General features: G+C 51.6%; 1 protein-coding gene across 2 annotated transcripts in view; it reads right to left on the reverse strand.

The window, feature by feature from the left end:
* DSCAML1 (DS cell adhesion molecule like 1) overlaps positions 1-17841 on the reverse strand; it is a 366272-nt gene that overhangs the window by 44676 nt on the left and 303755 nt on the right. For both annotated transcript variants that reach the window (XM_054439952.2, XM_054439953.2), the window contains exons 12-15: positions 10518-10717; positions 9773-9869; positions 9043-9171; positions 463-630 (exon numbers count right to left, since the gene is read on the reverse strand). In XM_054439952.2, coding sequence (XP_054295927.1) covers positions 463-630; positions 9043-9171; positions 9773-9869; positions 10518-10717 — 594 coding nt within the window. The remainder of the gene's footprint in view (positions 1-462; positions 631-9042; positions 9172-9772; positions 9870-10517; positions 10718-17841) is intronic.

Genomic DNA, 17841 nt, shown 5'->3' on the forward strand with positions numbered 1-17841 from the left:
TGATCCACCCTCCTTGGCCTCCCAAAGTGCTGTGATTACAGGCATAAGCCACCACTCTCGGCCTTTTCTGCATTATTTTGTATTACATGATAACAAAAGAAAACATAGCAAGAGAAATCTTGTTTAAACTTTCAAGAAAACTCTATGATGAGGGTCATAGAAAATGATCCAGGCCCTAGTACCCTATCTTGCAGATAGATCTTTCCAGATGCTGGGGCCAGGGGAGTGGGGCAGAACCACAGATAGCTCCCCCAAACCCAGTATCTAGAACCCCGCTTGGAAAAGGGTCAAACAGAGGAGCCTCCAGTGATCCAGAGGTGGACACAAACATCTGTTAGGATGCTTTTCCCCACCCCACCCCCTTTAACTGCAAGCTCATTGCCAATGAACAGGATCGCTGTAGGCCCCTGGTGGCCCTGATCCCTGAGGCCATGGGCAGGGCAGGCTGGGCAAGGTGCTCACCGGCCTCCTCGGTGCTGATGGTGAGCTCCTTGCTCGGTTCACTGCGGCCAATCTTGTTGAAGGAGTACATGCGGATGCTGTACACGGATGCCGGGTGCAAGTCTACGATGTTGGCCTGGTTGATGGTGGGGGAGATGTTGCGTGTGGACTGCTTGAAGTCCCAGGAATCTGGAGAGAAGACATCCATGTCAAAGCACGGCCAGGCAAACTCCAGGACCCCTTCCCAGCCTGAAGTACTAGCACAGCCCAATATTAAGTTGGATGCCCGAGGGGTCCAGCTCACACAGACTGCAGAGAGGGCACAGGCCTGAACAACTTCACAGATGGTGCAAGGGGTCTGTCCCATGCAGCGCCAGCTTGGGAGAAGCCTGACGGTCCTCTCCCACTGGCCAGCCTGTAAGCTCAAACTTCAGGCAGAGGTCGGACGAGACGTTCCCCAAGGTCCCTGCCAAGATCACCATCTGTTTGCTATCCCTGAGGGTCTGACTGGCCAGTGCCCTTCTTCCTGGGTCTCCCCTCGCATCAGTGACCTGGTCTAACAGTGAGACACCCCATTTACCCGGTGGCCCCCATGCAAAGCGGGAGGCTAAGTCTCCTTTTCTCCTCCTTTTGTGTGTGCTTCTGTATTTCTTTTCCTTGTGCACTTGTGAGGTGGTGAACTTGAATGTTATATTTCAGGGTTGAGGGGGACAGGCCAAGTACCAGAGTCCCCAGCCCAAACCCTACCCTCTTTCCTTCATCGACAGGAGGATGGTTTCAGAGTCATTAGGGTTAGGGGCCACCAAAGAGATTAACATGTTCAAGATTTATCCAGGGAGACTGGTAGTCTATCTCAGGGCTGATGTTTAGCAAAATTGTAGGAGGTGGAAAATACCAGATAAATACCATTCAGGTGTGACTAAACAAGGCCTAGACCCATATTGTGATGATGAACACCCCGCATCTCCAGAGGAATCCAGTCATTTGTTCAATATATTTTTGCTGCGCACCTATTAGGGGTCTCCAGAGGAAAGGGGAAGGGGTTGCAATTAAAAATGCCTCAGCTAGGACCTTCCACACCCGGGATTCTTAACCAAATAACTGTTTTGGCACCTTACTTGGAAAAGAAAAAAAGGCAAATCACAAGGAAACAAGCTGATAGTAGGGCTGAAAAATGTTCCCAGGGCAAGTCCAGATGTCACTATTTCGTCTAATTTTCTATGCCTTTAAATCCACAGTAGAGTATCGTGAAAAATTCTCCATAGAAAAGATTAAGTTGTATTCACCATAGTTTAAATTCTAAATCAGGAAAGGAGGCTAGCACATTCTAGAAAGACTAAAAAAATTTTTTTTGGTTAAAACTAATGCCTGATAGGCCAGGCATAGTGGCTCACGCCTGTAATCCCAGCACTTTGGGAGGCCAAGGCGGGTGGATCATTTGAGGTCAGCAGTTTCAGACCAGCTGGGACAATATGATGAAACCCTGTCTGTACTAAAAATACAAAAATTAGCCGGGCCTCGTGGTGGGTGCCTGTAGTTCCAGCTATTCGGGAGGCTGAGACAAGAGAATTGCTTGAACCCGGGAGGCGGAGGTTGCAGTGAGCCAAGATCATGCCACTGCACTCCAGCCTGGGCAACAGAGCGAGACTCCATCTCAAAAATGAAAAAAAAAAAAACAACAAAACAAAAAACCTGATGCCTGATAAATCAGGAGAATTGGTTCACCAGAAGACACTGTCCCAGGCCTCCGATTTCTGGTTAGTTGAGATCTTGATGGTTTGCAAAACACCACTTATAGCTGCTCAGGCTTAGCATCTGTGAAGGGCACCGGCCCAGCTCCCCATCTGTAGTTTTGCATTTAATTCTTTGGTTTCACGAGCCAGAGAAACAAAATGGCAGGCTGTTGGTGCTCAAAAACACATTATTTTCTCTTTGTATTTTAAAACACCCTAACCACGGGAGGGTCACTCTGTGGCTGGCAGGTTAAGCTGGAATTGCAAATTTGCAGGCTCCTACCTGCTGTGGGCACTTGCTTGTGGGTTTGGGACAGAACAGGCTAGTCATGTGGAGGCAGGTGCTCCCTTCTCTCTGTGGCATCCTGGGAGCTGGCGCCAGCTCATAAGTCACATCTGATGTGCCCATGTTTATAGGAGAGGGAGAGGGAGCACAAGTCAGTGCATTCATTTTTGATGAGTGCAGGCAGAGGGAGGAGACTGGGGCGGTGTGTCTGGAGAAGAGGCACTAATATTTACCAAGCACCTGCAGTGTGCCAGGTGCAGCGTTGGGCAATTTAAATGCTCACCATTTACTCCTCACATCCTCCTGCGACATCAGCGCTCCATCTCCACAGCAGAGGTGACCTTCGCGGCACCAAACCCAATTTCCCTCCTGGCTTCTTGGGTGTATTCAACACTTGGACCTCTCTCCCTTCTTCAGGAAACACCCCCCGACTCTGCTCCCTAATAAAACACTCTCTGGCCTTTTGCTTATCTCTCGGGCCAGCTTCTCTCTGTCTCTGTGCAGGTGCCTCCTCCGCTACCCTACCAGGAATGGTTCGAGTTCTTCAAGCCTCCACCTGAGGCTTCCTTCTCTCTTGCCATGCACTTTCCCCAACCATGCATTCTATTTTCATCTCTGCGCAGATACCTCCCAGATTAACATCCAGCCGGGGCCTCTCCTTCTGACTCCAGACCTTATAGCCAACTTTTTAGTTGATGGCTCATCTTGGATGTTTCATGGACACCTCAAACTCAACCTGTCCAAGACAGAACTCTTGACCATACACCCTGCTTACCCAGCAACTTCCCGGGTTCCATCTTGAATGGCACCACCATTATCAATTTCTTGACTCTTCCTTCTCCCTTTCTCCTTATCAAGTGGGATAGCTTTTGTGTTCTGTGTCATTCCATTTTTTTTTTTTTTCTTTTTTGAGACAGAGTCTTGCTCTGTTGCCCAGGCTGGAGTGCAGTGGAGCGATCTCGGCTTACTGCAAGCTCCGCCTCCCGGGTTCATGCCATTCTCCTGCCTCAGCCTCCCGAGTAGCTGGGACTACAGGCGCCCGCCACCACACCCGGCTAATTTTTTTGTATTTTTAGTAGAGATGGGGTTTCACCGTGTTAGCCAGGATGGTCTTGATCTCCTGACCTCGTGATCTGCCCACCTTGGCCTCCCAAAGTGCTAAGATTACAGGCGTGAGTCACCGCGCCTGGCCTCTGTGTCATTCTTGAATCCTTCCACTTCCCTCCATCCCCATCTCTACCTCAGGCTTAGCCACTGTCATCCCTCCTTAGACCAGGGAAATGGCCTCTTCCCTAGCCCTCCATGTGCTCAGTGTACCCTGTTTCTTTCATCTGTTCTCTACACTGAAGCCATCGTCTGCTCTACAAATACAATCGAGCTCCTCTTACAGGTGAGCATTCCATCTTGGCCCTGAGAGTCTGAGAGCAGTCTTCTCAAAACACAAATCTGATACTGCAATTCCTTACATAAAATTCTTCAATAGTTGTTCCTTGTTCTCAGGATAAAGGTAAAATTTCACAACCTGACGCAGGCCCTGCAACATCTGGCTCCTGCTCACCTCCCCGGCCTTATCTTTCTCTATTCTTCTCCTCCTCTGAACTCTTCCAGCATTTAGAGCCCCTCCTCAGTCCACAGTATCTTCTTTCAAGGGTTCACTGTTTGGTGGTAACTGCCCAAGGAGATGCTAAGCTCCCTGAAGTCAGGAGCCATGTCTAAAACTTTGGTCCTTTCCCCAATTTCACATGTGTGGGGCACTTAAAATGTGCTGTTGATTTTAAACCAGAGCCACCATTTTTCCCCTTTACTTGGGACTTGGAGTTCTTCTGCATCCTGTGACCACCGTGTACTCTTTGCCACTCCCCTCCTTGCCTTGCTCAGCTACAAATCACAGGAAGGCTGGGCGGGGGAGTGTCCCGGAGAACAACTCCTTTTTTTTTTGTCCGCTTTTGCCACCCGTAGTTTGCAGGTAGATTTGACCTTGTGTTCCCAAACCATCTTTGATGTTAGCACAAAATAGCTCCCTCTCCACAACCTTTCCAGGCTAATGCATCAGAGTCAGATCTGGAGGTCTCTGGCTGATCTGCCAAATTTGATCACTGTCATCTCCCTGACCCTGAATAGCTGAGACCAGGGGCCCTATTTTCTTCCTTTTCCTTTTCAGTTCTCCGAGTACTGAGCTGGCTTTGGTGAATATTGTCTCTTTTAATATTCCCTTTCATATGAGCCTGGCTTACCCAGATTAACATATTTCATTAAGGGCTCGCTCTCCCTTTCTTCATCAAAGGGTTTATGATGCAAAATATTCTTAAAAATAAGGAAGCGGCTGGGGAGATGTCAGTGCCTTCTGCTCTGTGGGCTGCTTGCTGAGAGGGGACTGGGAATCTTTGGTTTTTCAGGAGATACATTCACTGTAGAGGGGACGCAGCTTGGAGAAAAGCCACATCTGGAGCGTTTAGCTGCCTGGGCTCAGGAAGCACATCCATTCTGCATCTCTAATTTTCTCCTTGGATCACGCCTTTGAGACCCCCATGACAATCTCTTCACAGCACGGAGAAGAGGCCTCCTGTGTCACAACGATAGCTCACGACATCTCAACACCAGTCCCTCTGACAGCCACACTCCAGCTCCCACAGAACACCATGCCACGCCAGGCCAGCTCACCCCATGGTGGCCAGCACAGCCCCTACACCAGCTTGCGCTATGAGGCTGGTGTAGGGGAGGGCCATCCTCAAAGAACCCATCCTTGCTCTGTGCTTGGTGAACAGGGGCGAAATGTGGTGTCTGCGTTTTTAAATCTGCACAGCGCCATCTGATAGATTTGTGTGGATGGTGCTATTTATCATTCGGCATTCATGTATTATTACTCTGCTGCCTGGGGCCAGGAGAAGTCAGCATGAGTGGGATGGCTTAGAAAGGGCAGACTCGGTAATTTCTCTTGGAAAATTAGCATGATGAGCAACATGGCAGAAATCCTGGCAAAGGCACAGTTGGGGCAAAGAAGGTAGGGAGCCGATGGTCAGGACCCAGGATGGGTGTGGCCTGGGGCAGGGGGAAGTGGAGAGGGGAAGCAGAGACACAGGACAGGAATCTGTGGGAGGTTATCATGTGCCAGGCTGGGTGCTAGGCACCTCCATGTATGTCATCACACTCCTCAAATCCTCATGGCTACCCTGAGAATGAAATGTTACTGTCTCCATTTTGTACATAAGGAGATGCCCAAAGATGTTAAGTACTCGCTAAAGATCACACAGCTCTGACACTTGGTCAACCCAAGTCTTCAGCTTTGTCAATGGTTCTTGTTCCACTAGTCCACAGGTGCAGGAAGCTGTCCTTAGGCACACACACACACACACACACACACACACACACACACACACACGTGTGCACACCCCCTCCTTTCTTTGAGTCATCCTCTGTTCCCTTGGATACCTTTTTCAGTTCTCACCTAATACAGTTTGTGGCATATTACACTTGATTGGATAGTGCTTTGTAATGGTTCTGAAAGTGTGTGTGTGTGTGTGTGTGTGTGTGTGTGTGTGTGTGTATGTATGTGTATATTCTCACTCCAACTGCATTGTAAGCTCCAAGGGCAACATTCTGTCTCCTATTTCTTTTTCTTCCTCTACCACATGGCTGGTGCATGATTCTGCAAGAAAAAATTGGCACTCAGTACATGTGGCTGACTGACAGACACATATATTTCAGCCTGCAAGTCCCACAGGACTATAAATTGCTGCACGAGGTATTTGAGTTAGAAGAGACAGAGGAACTTATATTTATTAAAAGTTTGCTCTAGCCCCGTGCTATCATAGATGCTTTTTCTCTAATCCTCTAAACAATCCCATGAGGTAGGCATCACCGCCCCCACTTCACAGATGGGGAAGCCGTGCCATGCCCGGGGTCTCTGCTGGCCTCCAGTGATAGCACACTACAGTTCTCATGGCACTCCTATTCCTAAATGCCAGGATGTGACAGATGCCTGCCTGGGTGGGCTGTGCTGGAGCCATCCCACCCAAAGGTGTGGAAAGGACCGGCTGCCTTCTCAGTGCTCTGGGTCCTGTGACTTAGTTCTTTAAGAGTGCAAAGCCCTTGTGGTAGGCAGAGACTGAAGCTGAACTTTCATTATCCCTCCCTCTACCCTCCCCACCCATCCTGGCGTTCCTAGCTGGGGTGGTCTACCGCAGTTCCTCATTCTGCAGGGAGCCAGAAGGGGAAGACATGGATGTGCTCTAAGAATAGCATCTTCCCTTTCCACCTTGTCTTCTGCCTTGCTCTCCAGATGTGTGATGTTCTCCACGTTGCCCCTGCTGAGCGGTGCCCCAGGAGAGGCTCCCACACATTAGAGACTGGTCAGTGGAGGGGCTGTGGGCATCAGGGCAGCATGGGGGAGGAGGAACGGGGGGAGGGGCGCGAGCGACAGCCCAGGCATCCACCTCCCATCCCAGATGTGCGCCAGCAGGGAGGCGGTGTGTGCAGTGCTATATGGGATGTCACCCTCTGGACCCAGCCCTTCCTGTTTACTCCTGGGTGGCCTGTGCCCAACCTCAGGGAGCCCTGAGATGTGACATGGACACAGTCAGCTCTTTTGTCCCCTTTGCCTCATCACATTTCCCCAGCTGCAGGGCTGCAATGGCCTCTTTTCTGTTCTCCTGGATATCAGTTTCTTCCACTCACATTCATTCTTCTAAGCCACCATGTTTGCTCAAGTCTCCCCTGGGAGCTCAGACATTGTTAGCGGCTCTCAGTGACCTTCCCCAGCAAAGTGAAAGCTCAGCCTGGACGCCTCCCTCCCAACCTGGCCCCAAAGCACCTTTGTAGATTTATTGCCCATGAATTGCATCTATGAGCCCTGTGCTAGATCATAGGCCACTTCCTGGTGTACACTGCACCCTCACTTGGTCTCTGTCCTTCACTTTCTCAAGATCTTGGCCTGTTGCCTTACAGTACCCAAGACCTATCTCAGTGCAGCATCTACAGGGGACCAGACAGATGCCTTCCCGGACAACCCGTTGGCTGAAGCCCCTCCTTGGATCTGCGGCCCTCCTGCACTCAGGTTGAACTCCTGGGTGGCTGACCGCAACTAGACCAGAAGCGTCTGAGAATAGGGTTTGTCTCTGTAGACATGTGTATCAAAGATGACTGACCCAGGGCCCTGGACAGAGTGGCTTCTCAAGGGGCGAATGCAGCTCAGAGATTTGCTTTCACATGTCCCACTTCAACTCACTCGCCAACACTTGCTGAGCATCTACCATGTGGCCGGGCCCTGTGCCAGGTGCTGGAAATGCAAAGGGAACAGGACTTGGCCAATCAAGAGGAGAGGACAGCCGGCCGGCCAATGGCCACTGCTGTGCTAAGTGGGAAAAGAAGGGTCTGGAAGCTTCAGGAGAAAATGAAACCTTCCATCTAAGCAAGGACCCACAAGAGCAGTTGAGCTGGTGGGGGAAGGAGACTGAGGAAGACTGAGTAATCTAGATTCTACTCTTTTCTATGCTTTATTTATAATTAATTTAATTTGTCGTTATTTTGAGGAGTGAATACAGGCTTATGGTATCGAATTCAAAAGGTACAAAGGATCCAGAGTGAGACATGTTTTCTTCTCACCCTGCTGTGAAGCCACCCAGGTGCACTCTCTTCCCCCCTGAGGCCCCTCCTTGCCATTCCTGCCACCTGACCATGGGACCTACCACAGTCTCCCCAGATGCAGGATGCCCATGGTGCCCCACAGTGCCTCACAGTGGCGGGGCGGCCGCACAGCAGCCAGCTGGCCTCTGAGAGGAGGGCTCTGGGAAGGGCTTTTTTTTTTTTTTGAGACAGAGTCTCACTCTGTTGCCCAGGCTGGAGTGCAGTGGCGTGATCTCGGTTCACTGCAACCTCCGCCTCCTGGGTTCAAACAATTCTGCCTCAGCCTTCTGAGTAGCTGGGATTACAGGGGTGCGCCACCATGCCTGGCTAATTTTTGTATTTTTAGTAGAGATGGGGTTTGCCATGTTGACCAGACTGGTGTCGAACTCCTGACCTCAGGTGATCCACTCACGTCAGCCTGCCAAAGTGTTGGGATTACAGGCATGAGCCACTGCACCCACATGGGAAGGGCTCTTAGAGGAAATTTAGGTCCAGGCTTTTCCAGGGCCTCCTATCCCCCACTCTGATCTTAGGATCAGAGTGGACCAGCTCTCTGATCTCCAATCATCCTCCTCATCCCAGACCAGGAGCACCCGTATGACCTGGCCAAACCCGTGATGCTTCTGATGCCAGAGACAGCCCACAGCCCTGGGTTCAGTGCCCTTACATGGCTTCAAATCAGACCACCCTTGGGGACCCTGGCCCAGGGACAGTCCTGGAAAGGAGCTGACATCACTACCCATCAACTGGGAGTCTCCATCTTCCACCTGGACTCCTAGCCCGGCCAGTGTCCCTCCCTTCAGAAGCCACAGCTGCTTGTGCACTGGTGGGTGCTTGTGTGTCTAGCTTGGATGGGCAGCCCTGAGGCTCAGGGGCTGTCCTCCCAGAGGGCACAGGCAGGGCACGTGGCACAAGGGGCCATGGCAGGCCACGCTGTCACCCTCCTGGCCCAGCGCCTACCTGATTTGTTCTTGTATTCAATGTCGAAGCCCGTGATGATGCTGTTCCCGTCGAATCGCTGGGTCCAGCGCAGGTTCATGCTCCGGGCCTTCACCTCCCGGATCTCCAGCTCTGGGGGGTCGGGGGGCTCTAGGGTGCGGCAGGGGAGGGGAGGGAAGTGAGGAGGGCAGCAGGGAGCTTGGCCTCCTGCTTGGCCCTGGGGATTGGCGTCGCCTGGGTCTAGCCAAGGACTCTGGCACCCTAGGGTTTGAGCAGGGTGGGGGCTGGAGGAGGCCAGCAGCGGGGCTTGGAGGCTGAGGAGGCCCGGCTTGCTCTCCTGTCTTGCTGCCATCTTGTTCTTGGCCTGGGAGAGGGCTGACTCTTCTGCAGGGAATCCTGTTAGCTGACGGCATTTTTCCCCTTCCAACTTTCCCAACTTGACTTTCCCTTCCCACACCTGCTGCAGGGGCCTGGACCCAGGAACCTGACTCCTCCACTCCTCCCCAGAAGGGGCAGTGGAATCTATAGTGGCTGTAGCCATTGCAAACTTTTGCTGTCTAAGTTCCTGGAAAGGTCTTATTTTCCTCCTGTGGGCAAGAGGGCAGGTGGAGGGAGGCTTTTCCCCAGAAGGTGGTTTTCTGTCATCCTCCACCATAGCCTAGGCCATGGCCCCTGCTCTTTGAGGTGGAGTTAGCGGTGGGTCCCTGGGCCCTGGGGAGGTGGGATGGGAAGGTGGAGCAGGTGAAGGTACCTTGCACAGTGAGTTGGATCAAGCCCCGGTCCTCCCCATACGAGTTGATGGCATGGCAGCTGAAGAACACAGAGTCCCCACGGTCAGCAGGCTTGAGCTGGGAGACCACCAGCAGGAGAGGGAGGAAACAGGAAGAGTCTTTTAGAGCTTGTCAGCTGAAGGGGTCACTCCAGGGCTCTCAGAAAGGCCCTCTTGTTCTGGGAGGGGGACCCACAGGGGCTTTGTCAAGGGCTTCTCTTCCCAGGGACTTCCAAAGATGGAAGTATGGAGGGCTTCATACAGGGAGGGGCTGGGGGACACCAGAGGGAGGGAGGGGATGAGGAGTCCTAGGGGAGTGAGAGGGGCTGAGGGGGTCCCAGGGGAGTAGGAGGGGCTGAGGGGGGTCCAGGAGAGTGGGAGGGGCTGAGGGGGTCCACGAGAGTGGGAGGGGCTGAGGGATCCAGGAGAGAGGGAGGGGCTGAGGGGTCCCAAAAGGGAGAATGGAGCCCTGGGTGTTCCAGAAAAGAAGGCGGGACTGAGGAAACCACACTTGATTGTTGTGGGGTTGTCAGAAGATACAGTGAAGTTCTGAGACAGAGATTCCTGGATGGAGAGGGGAAATAGGTTGGAAAGGGGAGGTACATTTTTGGGGTATAGGGAGGGGCTCCCAGGCTCCCCATTTGCCTCCTGGATGCGGATGTGATAGCTGCGGGCTCCCCACTCTCTGAGAGTTGGGGTCCCCCAGGACTGGGGTGGGGGCGCTCACCTTCAGTGTGGAGATGACCTCGTCGCCGTTGTCCTTGGTGGTGATGGTGTACCGCATGACGCGGTCAGGGTCAATGACTGTGTCCCCCTTCTCCCAGCGGATGATGATGGGCCTCTCACCCCGTGCCGTGCAGTTCAGCTCCTTCGCATGGCCCTTGATGGCGATGGTGGTGTTGGGGTGGGAAGTGATCATAGCTGGGACTGGGGGGGCGGAGGCGGAGGAGGCCCAGTGAGGGTTGGGAGGCCAGCCTGGAGGAGGCACGCGTGCCCTGCGCAGAAGCCCCCACCCCAGCCGTCCCTCCCCCAGGAGAGGCTCCAATAAAGCAGTACAGGGAACCCCACTGGCCTGTCCCTTCTCCCACACCCATCCATGACTGGGGCAGCCTCCCTCTTCACCAGGGGGGGTCCCACATTCCTCCTCTGGGGAGGCAGTGGCCTGGGCTCAGAATGCTTTTACAGGTATGCCATACATAGAACTATAAAGGAAACCAGTTCTATTGAAATATGGTTATGCAAATATTAAAAACACGAACAAGCAAACCTTCGATATCGTATATCACCTATCAGTATGTGTTCTTTACTACTCTACAAAATAAGATCCAGCGGTAGCTCGTATAATTGCTGTCTTATATTACCATGATCCTGTAATAGTGCTGCGTATAAGTGATATTTTGAGATATTTGCAATCACTGTGATGTGATGGGAACATATCTGAGGATTTCTGCTGGTGACAGTCACGGGCTGCTATTGCTGCATTCTGTCGCTTATGTTCAAAATGGAAGGAATACTAAATTTCAGTTAGAAGTTAGTGAAAAAATGTGATTTTCCCTCCACCCACATTCATGGATCCCCCTGAATCAGATCTATAGAGCTTCTAGCGGCCTCTGGACCCCAGGTTAAGAACCCTTCTTGAAAGCACCAAGGCTCTGCTTTTTTCTCTATAGCTAAGGCTTGTTTATCTCCCTCCTGTTCTTTCAAACAAGACACAAAGGAAAACCCTGGACACCACCACCACAAGTAAGATCCACAAGCAGTGCTAACGGGACTGAGAAAATCACCACCAAACAACCAGGGCCCAGGCTGGTCATCAGGAGCCCCCGTCCCTACTGCCCGGACAAGAAGCCTGTCAATCACCGGCCCCTCCTCTGGGCCTGAGCACCTGCGGCAGCAGCAGGAGGGAAGGGGCAGGGGAAAGATGGTCTCAGCTGCAGCAAAACCCTGTCCCCTTTCTCCTCCACCCAACTCAAGGAACACACATGGGGCACTTATGCCATCATGAGACCTCGTGCCAGGCTGGGGGGTGCACATGACAATGAGACAGGGTCCTTGCCTCCGGAGGGAGGGGAAGACAGATACCTGCACCGGCAACATGAACTGGAGGAAAATCTGATGAGTGTTTCATCAAAGGGTTAGGAGACATTAACTTTGACTGAGGGGCATCAGGGAAAGCACAGTCCATCCATTCAGCAAGGATTTATTGAGACCTACTATGTGCTCTGGAGCTGACAGTGAACAGGACAAACATGGCGTGATCTCATGTTTGAAACTCCTATGATCTCAGAGAGTTTCACTCTAGTGGTGAGAACAGACAAGACTAGCAATTTCCATGAAGAGTGGTGAGTCCTACGCTGGGAGAAATGCACAGCGCCTGATCCAGCAAGACTTAAATGGGGAGAACAGAGGGAAGGGCGCCCAGGCAGGAGAATCTGCTTGAGCCAAGGCTCCAAGGCAGACATAGGCGGGGCAGGTCCCAGGAAGGTCAGTGATTTGGTGCTGCTGGAGACTACCCTTGTCCTTTTCTTCTCTGGGAAAATTTGCCTTCCAGTGGCTCTTGTCTCAGGAGGGATGCCCAGGAGCCATCCTGGAGTATATAAATGGGGAGGGGCTGTCGTTGGCTGCAAGAATCGGAAATCCCCCACCCCCACCCCCATTCAGGGGAATACCTCTTGTCACAGCAGAGACCAGCTCACCCTATCCTGGTCACTGGCCTGCTTTGGGCAATCGTGCAAAAAGGGGCTTTGTCTTCTCTGTCCTCAAAACCCAGTTCCCTGCCCGCCCCCTTCCCCCTGTCCCCGCCCCCTGCCCCGCACTGTGTCTCTGCTCCATTTCGACAGCTGGCCGTTTCTCCTCCTTCCTTCCCGGTATTCTCAGGGTTTTTCTCTCTCCTAGTTTTAAAGGCCTGCTCAAACAAAGTTGTTCCCAGCAAACTCTCCAGGGACATCTGACTTTTATGGACAAATATGCCTTTGAAGAAATGAGGGGAGCCACAGAGCTGCCACGGTGCCATCTGACATCAGTCCGTGGGTGAGGAGGCGTCTGGGACAGGAGTAGGGTGGATGAAGGGAGGTTTCTGGCTCCCCGAAGTCACACCACACAGCAAGCCACCTCCTCTGCTGCCTTGCCATGCAGGACTTGATGCTGACGACAGCCCTGGCCCCCAGGCCCCCGCACCAGCCTCTCAGCACATTCCCCAGCCCCAGCTCATCAAATAATGAAGCAGATAAATTTTATAATGCATGGCATTACACTAGGATATACAATAAAATGCAAAAGACAAATAACGAGGTGCAAGTTATAATGAAGAAAAAGCCTGCAGTCAGAGACATCCGAGTATGAATTATTGACTAAGGTTTTACACTCTCAAGAATGTGCGGAGGAATATTTTTCCATCAAAGATTTGCATAATTCACTCGTATAAACCTGGGTGGAATATAGAGTAAGATTTTACATCAACAAGTCGGGACTTGCATTGCAGATGCCTCCATTTTTTACTGGAGAATTGAGCTCGGGTGTTGGGAAGGCTCGTAAGCGGACTGGGGACTGGGACCCCCATGGGTCGGGCCCTGAGCCCTCCTTCATGGGGAGAAATCCTGTTCCTGAGAGGTTGCTGCTGAAGCCACAGAGAAGCAGGGGAACAGTGTGTGTCTGTGTGTGTGTGTGTGTGTGTGTAAGTGGGGCTGGGAGGGAGAGTCTTTGGTAGGAGGACTTCACAGCTCTGCAGCACACCTCTGTTCTGTTCTCCAGGCAGGCCTGCACTAACCCTTCCAGGGCCTGTGTGTGAATTACAAAGGCACCCCCACCATGCCTCTGGCTGGGTGCTGCCTGGTGCCGGGAGCCACAGCTTGGCCAATGAAGTAGGGACCATGTTTCAGACCCCATTCACCCCTGAGGCTATGTACTTTTGAGCAGTGCACAACCTGTGTATCCATACATGCCATTCCCACTTCAGGGAACCTGCCTTTCTAGTCAGCTTTGTTCAGCCCTGTGGGCAGCCAGGGACAGCAGGGTCCCCAGGGATCCTTGGCCCCTCAGCCCTGATGTGTGTGGTAACAACCATACCTGAAGCCTGAGACAGGGTCCCTTCACCCTTCCACCAGCTTAGGATGGCAATGAGCACCACACACCACAACCCTCACAGTCCCCTAGCTCAGGGCTAGTTCAGGGGAGCCCGTTCACGAGGAAGAGGAGAGAAGCTTGAGGGGCTTGGGGGCCAGGCCAGCCTGGGATCTGCTTCTGTGGCTGCGAGCTATGTGGCCTTCCACCCCTTAAAGCTAACTTCTGTGAGTCCCACGGAGCATTGTGAGGACAAAGTGAACCCACATATGTAAACTGCCTGCCACACAGCAGCTGCTAAGAAACCTGGGTTCTAGTCCTATCCCCAAGGGGTTCCATCAAGACAGGAGCTCTTTTTTATAGAAACGTGTGACGTGCAACATAGACTATTGTCTTTCATTTTGTGTGTCAGGACAAGGGTCTTTTTGGGTAGAGGAAAAAAGCCTAGGTCTGTGGCCTTAAGATAGACTGTGGTACTGAAAGCAAATGTCAGAGAATGTGGTCCTAGGCAAAAGATGACCTGGCCAGAGTCAACCTCCATTGAAGTGTCAAAAATGGCTCTTATTGGCCTGGCCAATGGTTCCTTGTGTCATAGGCTACACCTACTGGTGTCAGCCAGCGCTGGTCGGTCCTAGCTTGATAGCCAGAACCCCACTGGGCTGGTATAATGAGCCCCTGAATTCAAAACAACTGGGTGCCAGGTAATAAGGACTACTTCACATGTACAAGTGGCATGGAAAAGGGTGTGTGGCTTGACATGCATTACCAGACTCCATGGAAAAGGCCCAAAGAAAAAACTAGGTCAGAAGTCATTTCCTTTTCTAGCCTCGCCAGCACAGGTGAATGCAATCAGCCAATCAGCTAAACTGGGTCTGCTGAATGCCCAAAATGGCAGATGTGAAAATGGCGGATGTGAAAGTGGCGGATGCGAAAATGGCGGACGTGAAAATGGTGGATGTGAAAGGCACATGTCTCAGGCAAGAAGGAAAGCAGAGCTCTGGTGCAGTAAGATGGATGTATATCCTTCCATGGGAATACTGCCAGCTTCCTTCCAGGCCTTGCCCCTAAAAGTGAATCTGGGAAGTGCAAGGCTGTATAAGACCCATGTCTGTTACTCCTACAAGTTCAGAAAATACACGTGTACAAGTTACTGGCTTCAGGTGTTACTTGCCAGGCGATTCCACAGAATCCTAGCATCCTAGCATCCTAGCATTGCAGAGCCCAGATGAAGACCTGTTCTACTGAATTTGTAGCAGCTGCTGGCCACACGGGGCTAATGGGCACTTGAAATACAGCCAGCCCAAATTGGGATGTGTGATAAGTATAAAATACATAGTGGATTTCAAAAATATAGGAAGAAAAAAAAAAGAATGTAAAATACCTTTTTTTTTTTTTTTTTGAGACAGAGTCTCGCTCTTGTCACGCAGACTAGAGTGCAATGGTACAATCCTGGCTCACTGCAACCTCCGCCTCCTCGGTTCCAGTGATTCTCCTGCCTCAGCCTCCCAAGCAGCTGGGATTACAAGCGCGTACCACTATGCCTGGTTAATTTTTGTATTTTTAGTAGAGACGGGGTTTCACCATATTGGTCAGGCTGGTCTTGAACTCCTGACCTCAGGTGATCCACCCACCTCAGCCTCCCAAAGTGCTGGGATTACAGGCGTGAGCCGCTGCGCCTGGCTGTCATTAAGTTTTATATTGACTACCTGTTAATATTTTATATGTATGGAGTTAAATAGAATATACTATTATAATTAATCTCTCCTGTTTCTTTTTTATTTTTTTGAACATGTGACAGAGAGAGGATTTCAAATTACATATTATTTGGCTCACGTTATGGTTCTACTGAATGGAACTGGTATAGATCAGTGACACAGACCCTTCCTTTGGCAAATGGAGACACTGAGGTGATGCAAGGAAGCAATTTGCCCAAGGTCACGTTGCTGGTAAGCAGAAGAGCACCTTAAAAGAGGATGGGTTGCAGAGGGCAGTACTGAGCACACAGTGATGCTGCGAAAGGTGGGCGGCCCGGTATCACTGGGAATGCGATTTCTCGGCTCTCTAGGACTCATAATTACAAGCTCATGTTATCTGTACCTAACATTAACCAAGAAATATCAGGTCTTGTTCTGGGGACCCTATTTGATGAAGGACATTGATAGGCTGGAGTGTGACCAATAAGATGGTCCGACTTCAAAGCATGCTGAGAACTGGGAATTAGTAACCCAGGGAGCAAGGGAGAGACACTGCAAGGGGGTAAGGGAAGACCTCTTACTTGGCTTAAGAAGGAATGTTCTAGTATTTTCTGCTGTTTGGGGAAAGGGCCATAGTAGGAAGTGGCAAGCTCCCTGCATTGGAAGTAGACAACCTGTGGCCTCACAGAGAGGAGTTAATTAAGGCCTGGATCTGGGCCCCTTGTCTTTGGGCCCTTGGGGGTGCCCGGGTCTCAGGAGAGGGAAAGATGGTCTGGGAATGTGGCTCATTGTCTGATGAAGTGATTCTATGAATCAGAGTACTCGTGTCCTTGCAGATGGGGGCTTTCAGCCCCTTGTCCTCAGTAAGAGGCAGGGAATCCTCTTCCCCTCTTCTTCTGCCAACTAACCAGAGCAGAGAACTCTGCCACGGTGCCCCTCCATCAGGCCCTGCACCCAGCCTCCAAGGACCATGGTGTCCTCCTGTGCCCACAAATAGGAGCTTCAGCCCTCCTGGCTGCTGTACTGCTGGGCTTAACAAGGCTGCCCCTTAACAGGGGGAAGTTTAGGGCATAGGTGCCTGCCCCATTGATCCTTCACCTTCTTCCACCTCCCCCTTACTTCTTGCTCTGGACTACAAGGTCTCTCTGCTCCACTGAGTTGCGGTAATAAACAAGATTGAACCCTGTCTATGTGGAGACCAGCTGTACCTCACAGGGCTTTCTGGGTGAAGGTGGCCACCACGAATTCCCTGGGGAGATGGTCATATGCACTCACCAGGCGTACAAATCCTGACACGCACAGACACAGACACACACACATACACAGACACACACCACACACAGAGGGGCAGTGTCAGAAACACACCTCAACAGTCACAAACACAGTCACCCTCACAGCCTATGCTCTGACACCCTTACCATAAACCCATGCATGGCATTACACACACATAACCTGATGCAATGATCAATTGCACATCAGTACCCTGATGTGCTTGTTTAACACACACCTCCCCACACTGCTGCAGTCCATAAGCACACGCTCTCTCCACATACACACTTTTATAGTTCCCTTTTATTGGGTGCTTACCATGTCCTGGCAGGATTCTAAGTACTTTGCATGAATGAACTCATCTGAGGTAGGCACTGTTATTATGCCCCGGCTCCAAAGCCTGTGTCTCGATGTATTTCTTGACGAAGCTCTGTGGCCTCCTGCGTGCCCAGGTTCCCCTGACAAAGCAGGCCCTGAGCTGGATGCCTCTGCCTTTTGGCCTATCGTTCGGTGGTTCCTCCCAACAGCAACCACGAAAGCAGGTCTTATCATCTCCACTTTTCAAATGAGGTAACTGAGGCTTCCAGAAAGTGGTTCTTCCACCTCTAAGGGGGCTGGCCACCTCTAGCCATCTGTTTGTCTGCCACCCTTGCACACAGTCCCTGGCTTTTGGAAATGGAATTTGGCTGTCACCAAAAAGCTGTCGCCTCTGCGGCGGGGCAGCTGCAGCAGGTACTCCTGGGGCAGGCAGTGGGGACTGCTGCTTTAGGGGTGCAGGCGGGAGAGCCGGGGTGGGGTGTATGCACAGTGCTGGGTCCTGCATGACAAATGCTAATGACAGCCACAAAAGCACCTCACTGCTCTGTAGGGCACAGGAGGCTTTAATGAAATACAACTTCTCTGCTTTCCTGCAATCGAATTCAATTAACAGCCAGGGAAATCTGATTTCTCTTTACAAACGGGGGTGCAGGGGAGACTTTCTGGGGACTTGAGAGAAGGGAAGGGCTAGGGCTAGGCACAGTGGTGTGG

The sequence above is a fragment of the Pongo pygmaeus genome, chromosome 9, assembly GCF_028885625.2.
Source record: "Pongo pygmaeus isolate AG05252 chromosome 9, NHGRI_mPonPyg2-v2.0_pri, whole genome shotgun sequence".
Taxonomy (NCBI): domain Eukaryota; kingdom Metazoa; phylum Chordata; class Mammalia; order Primates; family Hominidae; genus Pongo; species Pongo pygmaeus.